Raw genomic sequence first — 19,977 nt, 5'->3', positions numbered from 1 at the left:
CACTAATTGAACTCAGTGGATTATTATATTATTTTGTTTATTTATTCATCACTATTTTTAAAGGAGGAGGAGGAAGGAGGAAGAGGAGGAAGATGGGGGGAGGAAGAAGAAGAAACCAAATTAGGAGGAAGCATGTTAGAAGGTCCTGAGAGGAGCTGGGATTGGGGGCAATATGAAATTCTCAGACTAAATAAAGATATTCAAAAATAATCCAAATAAATGGGGGAAATGGTAACAGCATAGTAGCCTTTAACAGTTATTTAAAGATTCGCCCTGCCTGTTAACGTATATTACTAGCTAGTGCCTACAGTAGAGAGATTGGCCAAAGTTTTGTGGGGGTGGGCTTAGCTTGGAAACAGAACCTATTTTCTAGTTTGAGAAAGAATGCGCAGACCTCGTCTTGAAGTCATCAGTAGCCCTAATGGAAGCTGAGGATGGTAGTGGGGTCATCCAGCCATCTTGGAGCTACAGGCATGGATTTGTGTGGCTCTCAGCCTTGGTCAGAGAAGATTCTGTTTTGCAGAGACTCAAAACTGGTCAAAGCGTTGAGAATAAGCGACTAAACAGCACATCTATATGACATCTATATCACACTGGTCCAGGTGATTAGGGGATGGTGTTACTACCTGGGATTCTAACCAGGTTCCAGGGTGATCTCTAAGGACAGCACCGGGGTTACTCGTGGCAAGCATGTTCTGGGGATGGTCACTGGGAGCTGTTCCGCGGACAGCCTCTTGGCAACCATAAGAAGTACAAGCTCTCTGTGCTTTATTTTCCCCTGCATCGTCACTGTGAAGAAGCCAGCTACCCCCTGGCCCTTACAGAGCGTCAGGTACCCTGGACAGCTCCTCGGGGAGCAGTCCACCGCTAGGGGGCAGCCGCCAGGAGACGAGTAAGTGACACTCCGGAGCGAGCTTTCCTTCCAGGCCCGGTGGGGAGAGGGATGAGGTGGTGTGCGAATCCGGTGGAGGTTTGTGCTCCACGGGTGCGAGACAGAACGCGCCGCCTGGGTGTGAGTCAGAGCGCGGGTGCTAGGGGGCTCGGTAACTAGTCACGGAATCTCACTCTCGCTTCATTCCTCCACCCATCCATTTTACACCGTGCGCCCGGGGAACCAGGCGTGCGCGCACGCTGCACGGTGTGTGCGCTGTGTGTGTTGGTTTGGCGAGATGGCTGGGGCTGGGGTGTGTCCTTGTTGTGTCCCTCTCCTCGGGTTAGGGGCAGTCTCCTCTCCACCTTCTGTGGGGTGTCGGGGTGTGTCTGGATGAGAGTGAGCTTGCTCCTGTGCTAGTGCGCGCATGGTGCTGGTGTGGGTGAGCATAGTGGAACCAAGTGTCAGGCTTGGGGGCTTCCGTCAGCACCCGAGTCTCTGTCTGGGGTGGCTGTTGGCGTAATCTCGACTCAGGTGTCCAGAGGCCAAAGTGATGGGGGTGCCCAGTCTCCCGCAGGAGTACACGCTGTACCTGGCCACCCTCCCCTCACCTCCTCAAGCTGGCCCAGGCTCCGCAGAGAGCATCCCGCACGAGGAGGACCTGGGGAGGTGTCTCACCTGAGAGGAATAAGAGAGTGGGGGTGCAAGGGGCGGGCCAGGTCCCCGGGCGCGGCGCGGGCTCGGGGGACCCGCGCGGCTGACGTCAGGCGACTCCTTAAATAGAGCCGGCAGCGCGCTCCGCTCGGCATTTCCCGAGGAGCCGGAACGCGGCCGGCGCCAGCGCCACCGTCCGGTCCGCTCGTCCTCCCGCCGGCACAGCCGCGCGGCCGCAGAGAGTCCCCCCGAAAAGGCGCTCCGAGCATCCGGGATGGGGCTTCTTCGGGCGCTGGGCGCGCTCCGAAGCCGACGCGCGTGAGAGCCGAGGAGTGCCGCCGGGAGTCGCCCGGAGCCCCCCGTCGCCTGGCGCTGGGGACACGCTGGCGATGCAGCCACCCGGTCCCAGAGACGCCACCGTCCCCGGGACCCCCGGGCACGGTGCCCGCCCAGGCCAGCAGCCCCCCGAGGAGACGGCGTCCCCTGCGCCCAGCCCGCACGGAGGGGACAGAGCCACGGGAGCCCTCTAGGCGATCGCAGGGCCACGCAGCAGCTCCGCCCGCAGGTGCCACCCCAGAAACCATGACCCCCGGCGGCGCGGGCCCATGGAGCCATGGCCTATAGGGTCCTGGGCCGCGCTGGGCCACCTCAGCCGCGGAGAGCGCGCAGGCTGCTCTTCGCCTTCACGCTGTCCTTGTCCTGCACTTACCTGTGTTACAGCTTCCTGTGCTGCTGCGACGGCCTGGGCCAGAGCCGCCTGCTCGGCCCGCCGCGCTGCCTCCGAGGCCCCGGCGCGAGCGGCCAGAAACTTCTGGCGAAGTCCCGCCCGTGTGATCCCCCGGGACCGACGCCCAGCGAGTCCAGCGCTCCCAGCGCGCCCGCCGCGGCCGCGCCGGCGCCACGCCTCTCGGGCTCCGGCTCCAACCACTCGGGCTCCCCGAAGCTGGGCACCAAACGGCTTCCCCAAGCCCTCATTGTGGGCGTCAAGAAAGGGGGGACCCGGGCTGTGCTGGAGTTTATCCGCGTGCACCCTGACGTGCGGGCCTTGGGCACCGAGCCCCACTTCTTCGACAGGAACTACGGCCGAGGGCTGGACTGGTACAGGTAAGGGGAGCCACGAAGGCTCCACTCCGCGCGGGGGGGTCTTCTCTCTCCCTGGAGCCATCCTTTGCCTTTCTCAAGCCGGCAAGTCGGGGGTGGGGTGATTCCCGGAGAAGGATCCACCCAGAACTTCCCGGAGATCAGCTCTTCCCGAGGTTCTCTGACGCGCAAAGGGAAAGGCATTTCCCTCTTACTCCTGGGGTACCTGGGCGGCAGGGGACATTTCCAGTCAGACCGAGGTGCTAGCTGCAGGGCTGGCTTCTGTGTACCAGTTTTGGGGGCGAACGGGGCTGGTTGCCCAAGGCAAAGGGTGGTCTGATCACAGCCCTACTCTGATCTGACCCTAACCTGTTCTTCCCTGGCCTGTGGCGCCATGGCACCTGCCGCTGAAAAACGGAAACCACTGCAATAGGCCCTTAGGGGTGGTTTGTGCCTGGATAGGTTCCCCAAGCCGAGGACAAAATGAGAGTGTGCCCCGAGTTCGTGCAATGAGACAGGGAACAAGACCTGCCCCTTGGAGAATGCCACTCTCAGCGGCAGATAACCTTGGAGATGGGAGCCATTCCGGGGTTCACTCCCTCAGCCGCTCTAGTCCTGGGCTAGTGAGCTTGGGGTGAAGGTAGGAACCCTGGAATTTAATCCTGGCTCTGCCACTTAGATTGAGCAAGTTCCTTCAACTCTGTCAGCCTCTCTTTCCCCATCTATCACAAGGGGCAGGAAAACAGTTCTTGCCCTGTTGGCTTGCCAAGGCTTGTTCAACGTGTTTGAAAGATGTGAAAAAAATGACAGTCAGCAATGGGGGAGCTTTTATTAAAAAAAAAAGCACCAGTAGCCAACAAGAGGGATTTGGAAGACAGGTGGCCACTTAGAGTGAAAGCTAGACAGGATCCTAGTAGTCAGACATGCCTAGAATGCCCACTCTTCCCTTGGACTTCTGCCAGCTAGAGTCCCCCCCCCCCCCCGTGGGTAGTGTCTGGATATACAGTGAGGCTTCTTTGAGGTGATAGCCTTCATTCTCTGGTGCCTCCAGCGTCCTTTGGCCTTCACAGCCTGTCTGGTGCAGGAGTGCAGGATAGGTTCACAGAGGGACTGAGTCAGGGCACGAGCATAATGTGTGAGCCTCGGGGATGTCGTGGAATTACCTGAAGACATTCTAGACAGGTCTGAACAATGATGGGGCTGTGGATGGGTGCCGTGGTACCGTCGAAGTTGCTGAGGCCACTTCTTTTATTTTTCGTATAAAAGAAGACCCTTTGGTCCGTAGAATCGTGAGCGTACTGGACAAACGGTAGTTTCATTAGAGAGACGAACCTAATGGACGATGGACAGAGAGTGTCGGATTTCCAAAGAAGGGGGGAAATCGGCAGGAATGACTTGTCACCCTTTGCAGCTAGCCCTGACCAGTAGTAGCTCTGGGATGGGACGTGTGCTGTCCCCAAGATGCAGACACATTGTCTGTAAGGGAGCCCATCAAGGGACAGTTGGCACCCAGAAAAGCATGGCTTCGTGCCAATGCTGACGGCCCGCCATTGCTTCCGTACTGTGACCCGAGGGTGTTCCATCTAGTTAAGTGCAAAGGCTGTCTGAAGCAGACCCCAAAGTGTGGGCTGCAGAGGCACTGAACCCCAGGGACCTGCTGGAGGTCAGCCACAGCCACACTCGTTGCGTGCCAGGGTTTCCTCGATGGAAGATATGAAGATGGTTTATGAAACCTTTTCCCAGTGTGAAGTGCTTTTTAAGTGCGAAACAGCAAAATTTTGAGCATCTAGCTTTTAGGTGATACACCCTGCCATAAACACCTCTGTGTTGAGCCTAGACTCTCCTTCCCTGTTTCTCCCTCCTCCACCAAATAGCATACCTCAGGCTTCCTTTCTGGAGCCTGTGTCATTCAGGGATGACTGCTTTTTATTTTTAACCTTGGCATGTGTGATTCTAAGCCAGCTTAGCTGTGAACCTTGGAGATGGGAGCCATGCCTTTTTTTTTTTTTTCTCCCTAGCACATTTGGATTCTGCAAAAATTCTCAGCTGAATCTTGGTAGGTTTTATTTAACATGAAGCACACTGACAGCTCCACTTCTTTTTCTCTCTCCCCTCCCCCTCTACCCTTTCCTTCTCGATATTCCTAAAGGAAAGATTAGCCTGGAGTTCTGGTCATAACTATGATACCCATCAGTTTCCCAGGAAGGCTGGGAAGTCCACAGCACTCAGGAAAGGACTGTGTGCGTTTTGTGCTTTTGGGGGGTAGGGCCTGCAAATCAGCACCCCCCAGAGTCAAGTATTTCACGTGGGGAGTGCTGTTTCCACAAAAGGTAATATGCTTCCCCACTCAGGAACTGTCTCTCTGTTTTAGCCTTTATTATCACTTGAGTAGCATGCAGCAATTGCAGAGACTATGAGGATGTCTGGGATTCTTTAGTCTGTGTTCAAGGAGCAGCCTTCCACCCACTGTTGTGGCCTGGGCTTCCTGGGGTGGAGCTGCACCAATGCGGTGGAGTCCATGGTACTCTGCCTGTTTCGAAGTTCTGGAACACTTCTTAGGTCAGATGATCTAAATGCAGATAGACAATGGGAAAATAAGAATCACCACCATCAAGCCACAGGTCAGACTTCTCCTCCATGAAGGCAGAATTGATATAGCCAGAGAGACACCATCAGCAAAAGGGATGAGCCTACAGAGTCCTCATCTTCTTTGTTCCTGGATCCTAAGCTCTTCTCGGGAGCCACTGAGCCAGACCACCCTCAGAAAGCCCAGCTCTCTCAGCAGAGAAATCCCTCTGAGACCTTCTGTGATCTCATCTCCGGTACTTAACTCACCTGTCTGTCTGGCCTAAGTTCCCCTCTTCAAACTTCCTCCAAGATACAGCATATGGACCTGTGGGGGTGCAGCGAGGAAACCACTAGCTGGTCGGAAGAAGAGGAAAAGCGATATTAGGTTAACGACAGTCCCAGGGCAGAACCCACTGTGTCAAAGACCAGAGATGGCCTCTTTAGATGCTCTGCTATTTGGAAAAAAGTGATGGCCTTGAGTCTCAGCTGCCTTCTCATGGAATGGAGTCCGTAATAATTACCCTGGGTTTGAAGAATGCATGAAGCTTTGCGTATCAAAGTGCCATGGGGGGGTGGGAGGAACAAACTTTGGTATATAAAGATAAGCCAATGATGTTACTGCTGCTGCCACAATTACTGCTGTTTTGCTACCAACACTCCTGTTATTGCCATTAATGCTGTTGCTAGCACAGCTGTTAGCGCCGAACCTGCTGCAGCTGCCAAATGAGGCCGAGGAATGCACCGCTAAAGAAATAGTTTCAAACTTCCCTTTGTGTGTGTGCGTGCGTGCGTGTGTGTGAGTGCCTGTGGGTGCATGGATACATGTGTGCACATGCCTGGAAGATAGAAGTTGAGTTGTTTTTAACCCTTGTTTTTTGAAACAGGGTCTCCCACTGAACTTGGAACCCACTGATTCCCCTAGGGGGGATGGCCAGCAGGCTCCAGGGAAATGCCTCCTCGGCAAAGAGATCATAGGCGCTTGCTACTGGGTTTTGGTTTTTATGGGCATCCTGGGGCCCTGAACTGAGGACCCTCACGCTTGTGTTCCCTGCAAGCGCTTTACAAATGGACCCCACTTCCTCAGCCCGAACACTCTCCTTTTTCTTACTTCCTTTCTGCATCCTTGTCCTCTCTCTCTCCCTTCCTTGCTTATTGCTCTCCCTCCTTCCCTACCGGTCACCTTCTCTTTCCTTACTTTGCAATGATACAATTTCACCCCATGTTTCTGCATCTCTGTTTACTCACCTTTAAAAATGAGAATGATGCCTGACCCGGTCTTTTAAATCACATGAAAACCGTGTATGACACCTTATTGTGGAAACACTCCCCAAACTAAAGGTTTCACATAAGATGCTGTAGTTTTACCACAGACACCCCTGATACAGACTGTTCGGTATGCCATTTGTAGAGAAATCTAAATGGTATTGTGTCCAGGGGCCTTTAGGGTTCAAGAGGAAGGTGAGTTTTGTTTCAAGTGTCTCAATTTTGCTATAGCTGTGGGTTGGCAGGGTGCGTGTGTGGGGAGGAAGTGAATCTTTTCTAAATGCATTAAAATGCCAGCAGAGAAGTTAATGCATGATAGTTGCCCTGGTGTCCAAATGTTGATAGATGAACTTGTTATATATTTTAGACTCCATCTCACATCTCTGCTTGCTTTCTTGCTCAGCATCGTTGTGTTCTTGGGACTGTATAAGACAAGCAGACACAGGATTTGCCTCAGAGGTAATGGTCTAAGTAAGACAGAGAAGGAAAAACACAGAATGAAATCTACCACATTATCCAGCTCATCTAAATCAGTGACTCATACGTAACGGCAAAGCCAAACTCTGGCACGGCAAGCCTTAGGAGGAAACCCACAGGCAGGAGACAGGGGCCTTCTGCACGAAGAAGAGAACACAGAAGGCTTTGCCATCATATAACTGGTCAACACAGGAAACAGACCGACCTGTGCTCACTGCGTGTACAGGTGATCTGTGACCCCTTCCCCCACAAGTGGTCTCCTGTACAGTGTCTTTGCAGACACATCCTTATAAAGACTTTTTCTGCATGGGTCCAGAATGTGACACATTCTGATTAAATGAAGCCACTGGGTCTGGAAATCCCCCATCTGTCAGCCTCGCAGCATGCTGGAGGTATATTAGTTAGTTCCAGCGTGTGCACCGTTCTTCTCGTTTACTGAGGAACATTCAAAATGGGCCAACAGAGCCGCTGTTGCTTGGAGGAGGGTTCTGTAGGGGGAAGTTAATCTCACTTCTCTTTGGAGCTTCAAAAGACTGAAGGAGCCGGGAACAGAGAACGGGATTTCCCCATTTGCTGGAGCTTGTGAGGCAAAGAAGATCCCAAAAGGCCCTGATACTTTCACCTAATACATAGTGTTAATACTGTTCATTAAAATAGAAAAAACAAAACACATTGCTTAATAGAGAAAGCAAGACCCAGGGTTTTGGTTTTGTTTTTTTTTTTAACTTTCCTGAGGTTAGACTGTCTTACAATGAATAATGGATGTCCTGGCTTCCGTGAAATACTCTCTTTCCACCTTGGTTGCAGAACTGCTCCCAGTGAGGAGCAGTCTTTTGCCTTGAGAGTGCGGCTTCACCGGTCACCCTGAAACCTACTGAGCTTCCAAAGAACCACTGACCACATGGGAAAATCCCCAACAAGGCATCTCCGTAACCGGCAACACGGGTTCTGTGTTGGGACCTGTACCCATTTTAAAATATCGACTGTTACTCATGCCATCTCCCTGAAAGCATCTATCTTACTACTAGGGAAGGTGTGGGGCTGATGCCCACCAAAGATGAGCTGCTGCGATGTTCTCCACGGGCAGCTGTCAAGGGACCTTCTTACACAGACCTGGAGGCACATCCCAAGAGCCCCTAACCATTCTGGTGCTTGTCAATACCAGTCGGTGCCATTTCCTGAGGGATTGTTAATGTTCTCTGCATCCAGTGTTCAACAGTGTTGAATGGCGCTCTCCCCTTGGTTAGCCCTCCATGAATCACTTCTGAATGATTGAGTGACAGAGTGGGTGTGGAGGGGCGGAAGCACACAGCTCCCTATTGATCCGGATCTGCTGGAGGACTTGGAGGGGAGGCCAGCTCTGTGTGTGATGGCTCACAGCCAGTGGGCAAGGAAGAGGGAGGTAGATAAGCAGACGCTCAGGCTGTGAGTCAGGCCAGAGGGGTCTAAAAGACCACGCAGCCAAACTAAGTCTGTGGCACCCACCATTCCCCCCAGAGCTAACGCTGAGGTGGGTTAATCCATTTATTTGTCAAACGCCCACCATTGGCCAGGCTCAGTGCCAGGCTGCTGTGGGCTGGCTCTGCTGCCACTCTTTTCTCCTAATGGGCTGCACTGATGGGCTGAAGTGCTTTGTAGTCCATGAGCAGCTTGACAAGGTGGGTAAAAGCCACCAGCGAGTGGAAATAACTTAGCATTTCAGAGGTAATTGCTGCCTGTCAGGCTACACAGCTGGGCTGTTGGTCCAATGCTTCATTCCCTAGGGCTTTCTCCGTGGGATAATGGGACAGGGCGAGGAGCGGAGGGCTCTGCATGAGCCCACTCACCCAGGAGATATGGCCAGGTGTGCTGGTTTGGTCCTAAGGGCTTCAGCATCCTGTGGGGCTCCTAGCTATTAGCTGTTGTGTTCTTCTCAAACTTCGAACCAGAGGATCAACAACGGCTCTCCCTCAGGTATCTCTGCTCTAGGCAGAGTCTAGAGGGACTTCCCAGTCCATGGCGGTGCTCGCATTGTGGAAGGATGAGTCCAGCGTCTTCTAGACTTCCGTCATTAGACTGCACAACCTCTACTGTCATTCCTTAATATCTGAGTTTCGGTAATCTCACTCAAAATCGTAAGGATGTTTAGCCGAGACCAAGTAGAGTGTGGGAGAGGGCGGCTTGATCAATGAGCACTAAGTTATAGACAGGAGGTTCCGGTGAGCTATAGCATCGCAGTATGAACAAGGATAGCAGCAACACACTCTGCATTTCACGAAGCTAGAATTCCGAATGCTCCACTATAAAGAAACGATAAACGAGTCAGGCGCGGTGGCACATGCTTTTACTTCCAGCACTCAAGGAGCAGAGGCAGGCAGATCTCTCTGAGTTCAAGGCTAGCCTGGTCTACAAAGCGAGTCCGGGGTACAGGCTACACAGAGAAACCCTATCTTAAAAAAAAATAAACAAACAAACAAAAAAAGAAGTAATAAATGTTTGAGGAGATAGATGTATTTAACCTGACTCACTGTATATGTGTGTTGAAATATTTGGTGGTAATTAATCCCTTATGCTGGGCTTTGATTCTGTAAAAAAATATTAGAGATAAGCAACTTTAAAAGGAAAATGTTAGCTGGGGTTGGTGGCGCATGCCTGTAATCCCAGAATTCAGGGAGGCAGGAGCAGAAGCAGGCAGATCACGTGAGTTCGTAGGCCAGCCTTGTCTACAAACTGCATCCAGAACAGCCAAGAAAACCTGTCTTGAAGAATAAGAAAGAGAGAGAGAGAGAATGTTTATTTTGGCTCATAGTTTTAGAGGTTTCGGCTCACCATTGCTCCATTCTTACAGCTTGTGCCAAGGCAGTATACCATGGTGATTAGGCGGGAAAAGCCCTAACCTCAGAGCTGGGAACACAGGAGACAGAGAGAAAGGGTCTAGATTCCTACTATTCTCCAAGGACACATGCTAGGGACCTAGCACCTTCCACATATCCCAACTTTAAAAAATTGTTTTTTCTTTCATATTTTTGAGATTATACTATAAATACATCATTTTTCCCTTTTCTCTCTCCAAACATTCATGTCCACCCCATGTGCTCTTTCAAATTCACAGCCTACTTTTTCATTATTTGCTGTTAGATACATACATGAATATACACATATATTCCTGCATACATAAACATAAACTACTCAGTCTGTATGATGTTACGTGTATGTATGTTTTCATGGCTCACCATTTGGTATTGGATAACAAATTGGCACTCTCTTCCCTGGGAAAGACTATTTCCCAGCATTCCTTAGTCTGCCTGTAGTTCTTTGTGTAGGATGAAGGCTTCCTCAGCTTTCCCTCATCCACGTTAGCATGTCTGTCGCTGCTGTCCTTGGTCGTGTCATGTTTAAGCAGTCATGTCGGTGAGATTTCGTGGGCCCAGCCTCCTGATGTTATTAGGAGACATAATCTCACAGCAAAGCAGACTGGGAGATTACAATCTTCCCATTGCCTCTTCTGCAGTGTTTCCTGAGCTTTAGGTGCAGGTGTGATTTGGAGATGTAGCCCTTGGGACGACCCACAATTCTTCATTTCAGTTGGTTGAGGCTTTCTGCAGTGGTCTCTGGAGGTCTGCTGCAAAGAGGAGTTTCCTTGAGGGGTGAGAACTATTTGTGGATATAAGGAGCAATACTCATAACACAGGTGGGGGGCGTGCTGTGGCATTTGTAGGTTCTCCTCCAAGATCCATGGCTTCACTAGCCCTGGGTGGTTGGCTAGGTTTCCAGTAGCAGGCGTGACCTCCCTCTTGTTGAGTGGGTCTTAAGTCCAATGAAAGAGTTATCGACTTAACGGTATGCATGCCACTACTGCAGCCGTGGCTTGCTGGTCTTTGATGTGATTCATGGCCATCATTGCTGGGTAGGACTGCTGGTTGCTTCCCTCCTTTGGAACCTTGCTTGGCGCTTTCTGGTACCATGAAAGCTAGTCCCCAGCAGGAAACTTACAGGTCAGTTCCAGCTCAGGGACCCCTGAACCTTGAAGGACCCCTCCTCTTAAAGTTTCCATCACTTCCAGAAGCACCAAGCCTTAAATACGTGCTCCTTGGACAGTGCTCTCCATGCTGCCATCTATATATACATTTTAAAAATATTGTGTGCATCAATTAAAATAAACTTAATTTTAAAAATGACATACTCTTACACGTTAGGGTGTTATGAAGGGAATTGGAAGAAGAAAATAGGGAGTGGATATAATCATATTTATTGTACACATGAATAAAATTCTCTAAAGAAAATTATAACCTTTCATAAAGAAAAGGGCTTAATTTTTTAGGTTCTATTTTGGAGTAAATAGTATACTCTGATATATGTATGCAATGCAGCTCAAAAGTGATGAAGGGAAGTCTTACCTGCCTCATCTTTTCGGTCACAGAGTTCCTCTTTTTTGTCATTTATCTTTTGTTTTATTTTTCCTTTTTAAAAATTTTATTTATTTTTATTAATTACAGTTTATTCACTTTGTATCCCAGCTGTAGCCCCCTCCCTCATCCCCAATCCCACATTCTCTCCCTCATATCTCCCATGCCCCTCCTCCAGTCCACTGATAGGGGAGGTTCTCCTACCCTTCCATCTGATCTTAGTCTATTAGGTCTCATCAGGACTGGCTGCTTTGTCTTTCTCTGTGGCCTGATAAGGCTTCTCCCCCGTGAGGGGGAGATGATCAAAGAGCCAGCCACTGAGTTCATGTCAGAGACAGCCCTGTTCCCCTTACTCCCCCTCTGAGATGAAATGCCAAGTCCCCATTTTGTGAATCCCTCCAATGGTGTTATCAGTTTGTAAATCTAACACACATTCTATGCAAACACATGTCAAAAAAATATATATATTTACAAAACAACTTCATTTAAATTCCCCAAATGAAAAAAAGAATCAATTTCTGAAAACAATCTCAGAACAGACAGATTGAGAACAAAGCAGTGGTATTGAGTTTTTACCCCAGGGCATGCTGGAAGGTTCCAAGCCTACAGCCCTCTCTGTCTTAGGCAGGGAATGTTAGGAGACACGAATAAGTTAAGGACATATTGGTATCAAGCTGAGGCTTTCCTCCTTCATGTGAGGAGCAGGGATGGAACCACAATCAAAACAATGGTAGATTTCTTTTCTGTGATGTGGCGGCATTTCGCAGATTCTCTGAGGGATACACAGGATTTGACCGAAATCATGAGAAACATGGATGGAGTTGGTAGAAAATTCAACTTAAGGGAATGCGCCGTGGCTATGGGTTTCCTGGGTTCCTTTAATGTGTTAGTGGTTGGGAGAGGAAAGCAAACAAATGCAAGCGTGAAGAGAGGTGTTTCACACACACACACACACACACACACACACACACACAGACACATACACTCAGAGAGAGAGAGAGAGAGAGAGACTGTCATTTCAACCTATTTTGTGCATAACTGCAGCTAAAATGCCAGCGTAAAAATCAGAGCTAGTTGTTTTTGTTAGGGAATCAGAAACCTACGGAAGGGGGCTTGGGAGGTATTTCTGTATCCATTTCGAAGTTTACATGAGGCAGAGTGTTTCTTTAAAATACACCTCTGGGGGCTGGGGAGATGGCTCAGTCAGTAAAGCGCTTGCTATGTAAGCATGAAGACTTGATCTTAAAGGCCCAGCTTCCAGGTACAAAGCCAGACATGGTGACGCTTTTGTAATCCCAGTGCTGAGGGACCAGGGACAGAGAGATCCCTGGGCCTCACTCACCAGGAAACCTAGCTTGGGTCGTGAGCCCTTGGTCCCATCGAGAGACCGTAACTCAAAACACGCGTGGCATATGCTCCTGAAGAATGACACCAAAGCTGATCTCTGATCTCCACGCATATGGGCGTGCTTACTTACGCACACCCACAAAAGCTCTCTCTGTGCAGATTTCCTCCTCTTCCGTTCTGCTGTGAATGACAGGAGGTCTTAGAGCTTGAGTTTCAAAAGGTCTGCATGAATCACGCTTTGAACACGCAGTCCTGGCTGGCACTGCCGTTTGGGGGCCACAGAATCTTTAGGAAGTGAGCTTGGCTGGTAGGTAGAAGTGGGTAAGGAGGGGCTGTTGGTGGCTGCCCAGTCCCAGTTTTGGTTCCATACCCGGCTCTCAGGTCCACAGCAGGAACAGCTGCTTCTCCAGGCTCCTGCTGCCACGCGCTCCATCATGCCACCTCTGCCATGACAGCCTGAACCCTCTGGAACTGTGAGCCTTCCTCTGTCACATTGTTTCTGTGGATCATTGTGATCACAGGGAAGAGGGAGTAAATCATGAAGATTGTATGTGGGGGTGGGGGAGAGGTCAGGGAGTCAGTTCTGCTTCCCCAGTCTGCTTAGCATCCCAGTGCCAAGAGTGAAAGAGAGTTTGCCCTCCCTGGAGAAATCCATCCCTGGACTTTGCCTGTATTGTTAACAGAGACATTTACAGGGTGTTTATGAAAAGACCCCCTGATCCTGCCTTTAATGGGGCAGTAGTCATCAACAGTGCTGGGGAGATGGCTTCTTGCTACTGAGTGTTTTCCCGCTCCCACTGCCCACTGCCAGGCTAAGAGCCTGAATCTACTGTGAGGCTGGGGCCAAATAAAAGGACAATAAAAAAAGTTATGCCTCTTGGTTGAGCTGGGAGCCTAAAAAGAGAGCTTGTGCTTGTGTGTGTGTGTGTGTGTCTGTGTGTGTGTAAGAGAGAAACAAAGAGAGAGAGTGGAGAGAGAGACTGAGAACCAGATTCAAGGGGTGGATGGGATGAACTTCAAAGCAAGAAGGGAACAAAAACTACAGTGTTTCTCCTTAATAACAGTTTTTTCCAACATACCTAGTAGATGCCTAAAGCCATGGGTGGTGTAAACATATACACTATGGTTTGTTCCATACATACATATATAATAAACTTTGATATATGAATTAGGCACAGTAAGAGATGAGTAGCAAGAACGGGGAAATAGAACATTTGCAACAATGTCCCCTGGAAGTTGTGTTCTCTTTCTTATTGCACCTCAGTCTTTTACTTAAGGAAGCACTTCACAGCTGCTCCTTGGCCTCTTCAAATCTCTGGCACTGCTACCTTTATACTCCGGGGCTATGATTAAGTAAGAGAGGGGTTATTTGAACACTGTGTGTATCAGTTACTTTTGTTACTGTTGTGATATAATGCCGAGAGATAAGCCTGAGGGATGAGGGATGTAGTTTGGCTCACAGTTTTAGAAGCATTTGTCCCATGTGTTTAGGGAGAACATCATGGCAGAAGAAAGCTGGGAGGGTGGGAGGGAGAGGAGGAAAGAGACGGAGAGATGAAAAGAGAGGAAGAAGAAAAGGAGGAGGAAGAGGAACAGGGGGAAGAGAGGAAACAGGAAGCATCCAATAACAAGATTTTCCCCAAGGAGCTGTCCTCAATGATCTACCTCTGGCAGATAGGCTTCACTTCCTGGAGCTTCCAGGCCCTGGCAAATTAGTGCCACCAGATGAAAACCACTGAACTCAAATAATAACTTTATGGTAGCCCACCTGATAACTGAGGCAGTTACTGAGTAACGGGTAGGTAGCATATATAGTGTGGATACACTGCATAAAGGGATGATTCACTTCCCAGGTGCAAATGCTAGAATGTTATTCATTGTGATGAATAGTTAAAACTAACAAGTTCTTTGGTTCTGGGATTTCTTACTTCATAAGTTTGAATTATACTGCACAGGAAACTGCAGAAAGCTGTAAATAGCAGTGAAAAGCTCAGATCCTGAAATCGGGAGGACTCTGTTGGTATCTCTGCTCCACTACTGGCCAGGCAGGTGTCCTCCAACTATTTGCGTCTCTTTGGCACAGTGGTCTGTGTGTACCCTGGGCTCAGTCATACTGACTGTCAAGTAGGGAAGCAGTGAGGATTCAATGGGCAATAAAAGTGCTCCAAGCATTTCTTTTTAATTTTTACTTTTTTATATTGGTTACAGTTTATTTACTTTGTATCTCCAAGCATTTCTTGTACAAAAACTGTCCAACAAGTATTAACTGCGATTATTGACCATTGAGTCCTTCATCGAGCTTTTATTGATTTCAACGCTAACGACACAAAGATGAACAGAACACGACTCCTGCCTCTGGGCTTCTCACATGTTGGTGGGATTTTGAGATGCTCATGACAATTTCGTACACAAGTCAGATAGCGCCACAATAGGGGTAGTAGGAGAATGAGCGTAGAATGGAACTGAGATGGAATCTAGCCAGAAGAAGGCTTCCTGGAAGAGATAGTGTGTGATCTGAATCCCAAAGAGCAGATAGCCAGAGATGCTGTCCTGTTTGCTGATGGAGGTGTCCCTGTGGGCATGCTGTGTCTGAACATACCCACTGCACAAGTTCTCTCCTGGAGACAGTGAACTCACAATTTAGATGCCACCCGCTGGGTGACTGATAATTTGTTATGTGTCAAACACACACGAAGCCTCAGAAAGAGGGTCTTGTTTTAAGGAGCTGACAGGGAAGACAAGTCAGGAGGACCTGAGCAACAGAAACCCCCAGAACCAGTGTGGTCAAAGGGAAGAGGGCCCCATACAGGGAAGGCCTGTGAGAACCTTTCCACCTGAGGCCTAAGCTTGAGGGAGTTTGCGGTTGGTAGCACCTGTACTAGGATTCTTCCTTCTACAGTAGCGACCAGATCAGGTTCTTCTGTTACACAGGTCTCAGCTGATACACATGCAAACAAAACACAGCCTTCCTTTTGCCACCTGCTGGAAGCCAGCTTGACCTTCTTCACCCTTCTGCAACTTTCTCTACTGACTTATTTTACCTACTACATGCTTCTTGCTACAATTCAAATGTATTTTGATCATTCTCTTTTGACTTTGAAGGCTCCCTGGGTACAGAGACCTTGCCTGTTTCATTTATGCTACCATCCCGGGCACACAGTAGGTCCTCAAGAAATATTAGTTGAATGAATATTCTCAGGCATAAGGTGTGTCTGAGATCATGAGTTTGTTATGAGGCTGCTTGTAATTCACATCTCTTTATTTGAATTACCTTATGGGCTCTGACAGTGAGAAAATACAGAATCTGTATGCTTGGGAATTTATTGTCATGTCATCAGATGGCTATTGAATACCTACTATGTACCAGACTCTGTAAGAGTCAGTGGAGAGAAAGAGAGAGACAGAGAGTGAGAGACAGAAAGATACACACACACACACACAGAGAGAGAGAGAGAGAGAGAGAGAGAGAGAGAGAGAGAAACATCCATTCAAATGCCCCTGTCTTCTACTCTCAACAAATAAGATATGTCTGTGTCAGATGATGGTAAGTGTGACAGAGAGAGAACGGGGAAGAAGGCTAGAAATTGGTTGGGGGCAAGGTATTGAAGCTGTCAATGGTTAATGGTTAGAACAGACCTCTCTGAGATGGTGATACTTGAGCTAAAACCTGAAGGAGGCACCAGGACAAAGAACACTTTAATTTAAAAATGGAAAGAACCTCCAGCAAAGAGAAAAGCAAATGCAGAGCTTCCGGTGGCATGGGGACCCGTGGGGGAATAACCCTCAGGAGCAGCATGACCAGAGTGGGTCCAGGAAGGAGACGCGTTCAGGGGCACTCTGGGGAGAAATCGAGCAGGGTCTTAGAGACTCCTGCAAGAGCCCTGACTTCTGCTCTGAGTCAAGGAGAAGGCGCACAGATGGCTGGAGCTCCGGAATCCTGTTACCTGACTCCTGTTTGTTTTTGCTCACATGGGTTCTTCACGTATCTCAGTCTAGCTTTAATCTTGCCAAAGATGACCTTGAACTTTGGCTCTTCCTGCCTCCGTCTTCTGGGCGCTGGGGTACAGGATGGAACCACCGTGTCCGGTCCTCATGCACTGCCGAGGGCGGAAGGAAGGCTTTGTGCAAGCACTCCACCAACTGAATCACACCCCTAGCTCCTGCCTTGTTTAAACAGGACCTGCTGAGCTGCTCCGTAGGGAGCGCAAGGCTGGAGCAGGAAAGGAGGCTGCTGCGATGGTGGCAGATGCCCAACATGGTCTGAAAATGTGATTGCAGGATTGGTTGGTGAGGGCAAGGTGTATGGAGTCAAGCAAGATGGTGGCTGTGACAGTTAATGTGATGAAGGTCATTCTGCTTTAGGACACAGTGGCTGAGCTAGAGTGCATTTGTGGCCTCTGTCTATTGAACCTTTAAAGTCCATTGCAAGCGACAGGCTGGGGTTTGAACTTCGCCCTTCCAAACCTAACCCCTGGCCTGTCTTTTCAAGTGTCCACCCACAGGTGTGGAAGGACGAACTAATCAAAGAATGCTATGTTTAACTGTAACCTGTATTCTTCATTCCCAAATAGGTGGAACATGACAGAGCACCCATTCCTAGGGGTCTTTGGGGACCATTTTAAAACATAGAGTGTTTGGATAACCTCTTGATGTCCTTTAAAGGATCTTGTCCAACCCTAAAAAGGCACAAGTCACTTGTATGTGTCACCCGACTTCTCCACTGCCCTAGCCCTTCCCACAGGTGTGGTAAGATAGCTGTCTTGGTGACATTATGAGACTGGAGACCGCCATCGTGCCTATGATTTCTTTCCAGCAGAACGGAACACCAGCATGGCTCTAAGATAGTCAGGCTTCAGCTCTCCAGGACTTTCCCCAGGCTGCTGAAGCAGAGGGAATGCTCTCTGTATTGGCAGCCTCTTTGCAGTGTGTTTCTGCTTTGATGGATTTAATGAAGATATGAAATCATCTAACAGCTTTCATTTTGCTCAGGCGAGATGGCTTAAAGTGAAGGCAGCATTTCCTAGGATCAATCCCCATCTTCAGAAGTGGTTGGTTAAACTCTCCGCAGTGAGAGCCACTTCTCATTGGAATGGTGTGGGATCTGAATTATTAATTCTGTGAAAAATGAGTTAAGTTACCACAGAGTTTTGAAGTGGCACCAGCTCTGTGTCTAGGTGCCTTTCTCACATTTCTCTAGTGCAAACATCTTAGTTAAATCCTAGGTGACATGGCTAGATCTCTCTGTGTTAGTCATTTTACTGAGGGAAAGAGATAGGTCGAGTTTCTAGGAGACAGGCGCTTCTGTCAAAGGCATTTACAGGTTCTTGAACTCGGGACTCATTCTGACGACAACTATGCAAATCAGGAATGTGTAGATACTTCTGCCTCTCACAGATAGTTGCTGCCAGGAGAAACACGTAGAAGGGTTGGGGCACTCTGAGCTATCAGAATACAACATTGGGAGCTACAAGCAGGAACTGAGCCTCACAGAGTTGCTAATCCAAGATGGAGTATTCTCATGGGCTCTGTCAGTCATGAATGAATGAATGATGTCGGCCAACAAAAAAATCAGGGACTCATCCCAAAGACCCAAATGTTCCATTTCAACACCCTTGTATCACTTCATTTCTTCTTCCTTGCCCTCCTCCCTCTCTCCCTTCTTCTTTTTCCTCCTTCCTTTCTTCCTGGTATTTTTCCTTCATTTAAAAAAACAATATAGTGGTATACATCCATGAAATCAGCACTGGGAAGACTGAAGTAGGAGGATCATAAGTTAGAGGACAGAGTAGACTATGCAGCAAGGCTAGGCTGGGCTATCCAGTAGGACCCGGCCTCAAAAAAATAGACAGCGGGTTCATCGTTTGCAATAGTGTTTTACTGATTCAAAACTTCTTACAAAAATAGTGTGTGGTCAGGATGGTAGTGGTCACCTGTCTTTTTGACACTGGGAGGGTGAGCTTCAGAAGCCAACACCACTGGCCCTCTGCTACTGATACACTCTGATGGGTGCTGCTCCATTTGCCTAAACCTTGGTTTCTCTTAGCTGAGCCCGAAGGTCTCAACGGCTCTTACCCCGTGGCTGTCTGAAGTAAACCAAATGAGCACAACAGTGTTAGATTTCACTGTCACTCCCGTTGGTCCTCTCTGTAGAGTTGTGGTTGAAGCGGGTGTGATCATCAGTTACTTATGGCAATGCCAAGAAGAGAAGAGCCTTTCACTGTCACCATATGGACCTTTGTCAGCATGTGGAAAACTATGGTCTTTTCAGTTGGGCCAATGAGAAGGAGAGTAATCCAGAGCCAGGATGCTGCAGGATTGGAGAACCCCTTTAGTTCTATTCCTGGACCCGGGGGACAGAGCCAGCAGTCTCTGCTGCTCCTTGTCAGTCTTGTGCTTGCTCGCAGCATCCCTGGTCACTCTTCAGGCTCATGCTGCCATGTTTACAATGGCTCAGAGTTTCTCCATGCTACCACACACTTCTCTTGGCACCAGCATCTGGATGGTTTATACTTGAGAGATGATCTTGATTGTGGTGAATATCAGTGTCCCTCTAATTCTGGAGGGTTAGTAGATGGAATCCATCCTGGAAAGGGAGAACTTCTTGAAGAGAAGGAGTTGAGGGATGTGCAGGGATGGGCCATATAGGTCAGCCTGCTGATCAGTACTCAGCATGCATGGGGATATGGAGGACCATTGGGGTTTTGTGCAGGGTGGGGGTTGGATAAATGATGGAGAAAGAAGAGTCATGACAAGAAAAGGTAGCTACAGCTCAAGAACAAATAGCCTGCCAAGGTTAACATGGACCACTTTAAAACCAAGTGAAGCATTGATGTTAAGGATAGTCCGTTGGGGTTGTGTGCTCAGCCCTATGAGCCATTGATAGACAAGCCAGAAAGTCATCTGGCTATATCCTGTCTCTAAGGCAGTGTCCACAGACCTCTCTATTCATGGGGTTTTCAGCAATCTTTCTAAAAGAACACCTTGTCTCCCAACCTTCCACCATTTCTGTGCCGTCTTCGTGACTTAATTTTGCATGCACCTACCAATATCATTTAATTTATATTATATTAAGGACCTCTCATCATTTTTACTCACCTACATTTACTTGAAAATGAAATGTTAGGAAGCTAGGGAGATGACTCAGTCAGAAAAAGTATGGGCTTCACAAGTATGAAGACCTCAGGTCCATCCCCAGAGACATGTGAAAAAGACAGGTAAAGTGGCATGTGTCAGTAATCCCAGCACTGGAGCAACAGATGCAAGAGGATCCTGGGGACTTTCTGCCCAGTTAAGCTAACCAATTTGATGAGTTCCAGATTCAGCGAAAAACTG

General features: G+C 48.9%; 1 protein-coding gene across 4 annotated transcripts in view; it reads left to right on the top strand.

The window, feature by feature from the left end:
• The first annotated feature begins 937 nt into the window (after positions 1 to 937).
• Hs3st2 (heparan sulfate-glucosamine 3-sulfotransferase 2) overlaps positions 938 to 19,977 on the top strand; it is a 104,058-nt gene continuing 85,018 nt past the window's right edge. For 2 of the 4 annotated variants that reach the window (XM_060366908.1, XM_060366907.1), the window contains exon 1: positions 2,527 to 2,629. Coding sequence is in view for 2 of the 4 variants with exons in the window: in XM_060366906.1 (XP_060222889.1) it covers positions 2,131 to 2,629 (499 nt within the window). In the remaining 2 variants the exon portion in view is untranslated. Of the gene's footprint in view, positions 2,630 to 19,977 lie in introns of all 4 variants that reach the window. The other 2 variants (XM_060366906.1, XM_021640642.2) reach the window with 2 other exon arrangements.

This window comes from Meriones unguiculatus, chromosome 14 (genome assembly GCF_030254825.1).
Source record: "Meriones unguiculatus strain TT.TT164.6M chromosome 14, Bangor_MerUng_6.1, whole genome shotgun sequence".
NCBI classification, from domain to species: domain Eukaryota; kingdom Metazoa; phylum Chordata; class Mammalia; order Rodentia; family Muridae; genus Meriones; species Meriones unguiculatus.
Note: the sequence above shows the minus strand (reverse complement) of the source record. Positions and strands in the feature narration are given on the sequence as shown.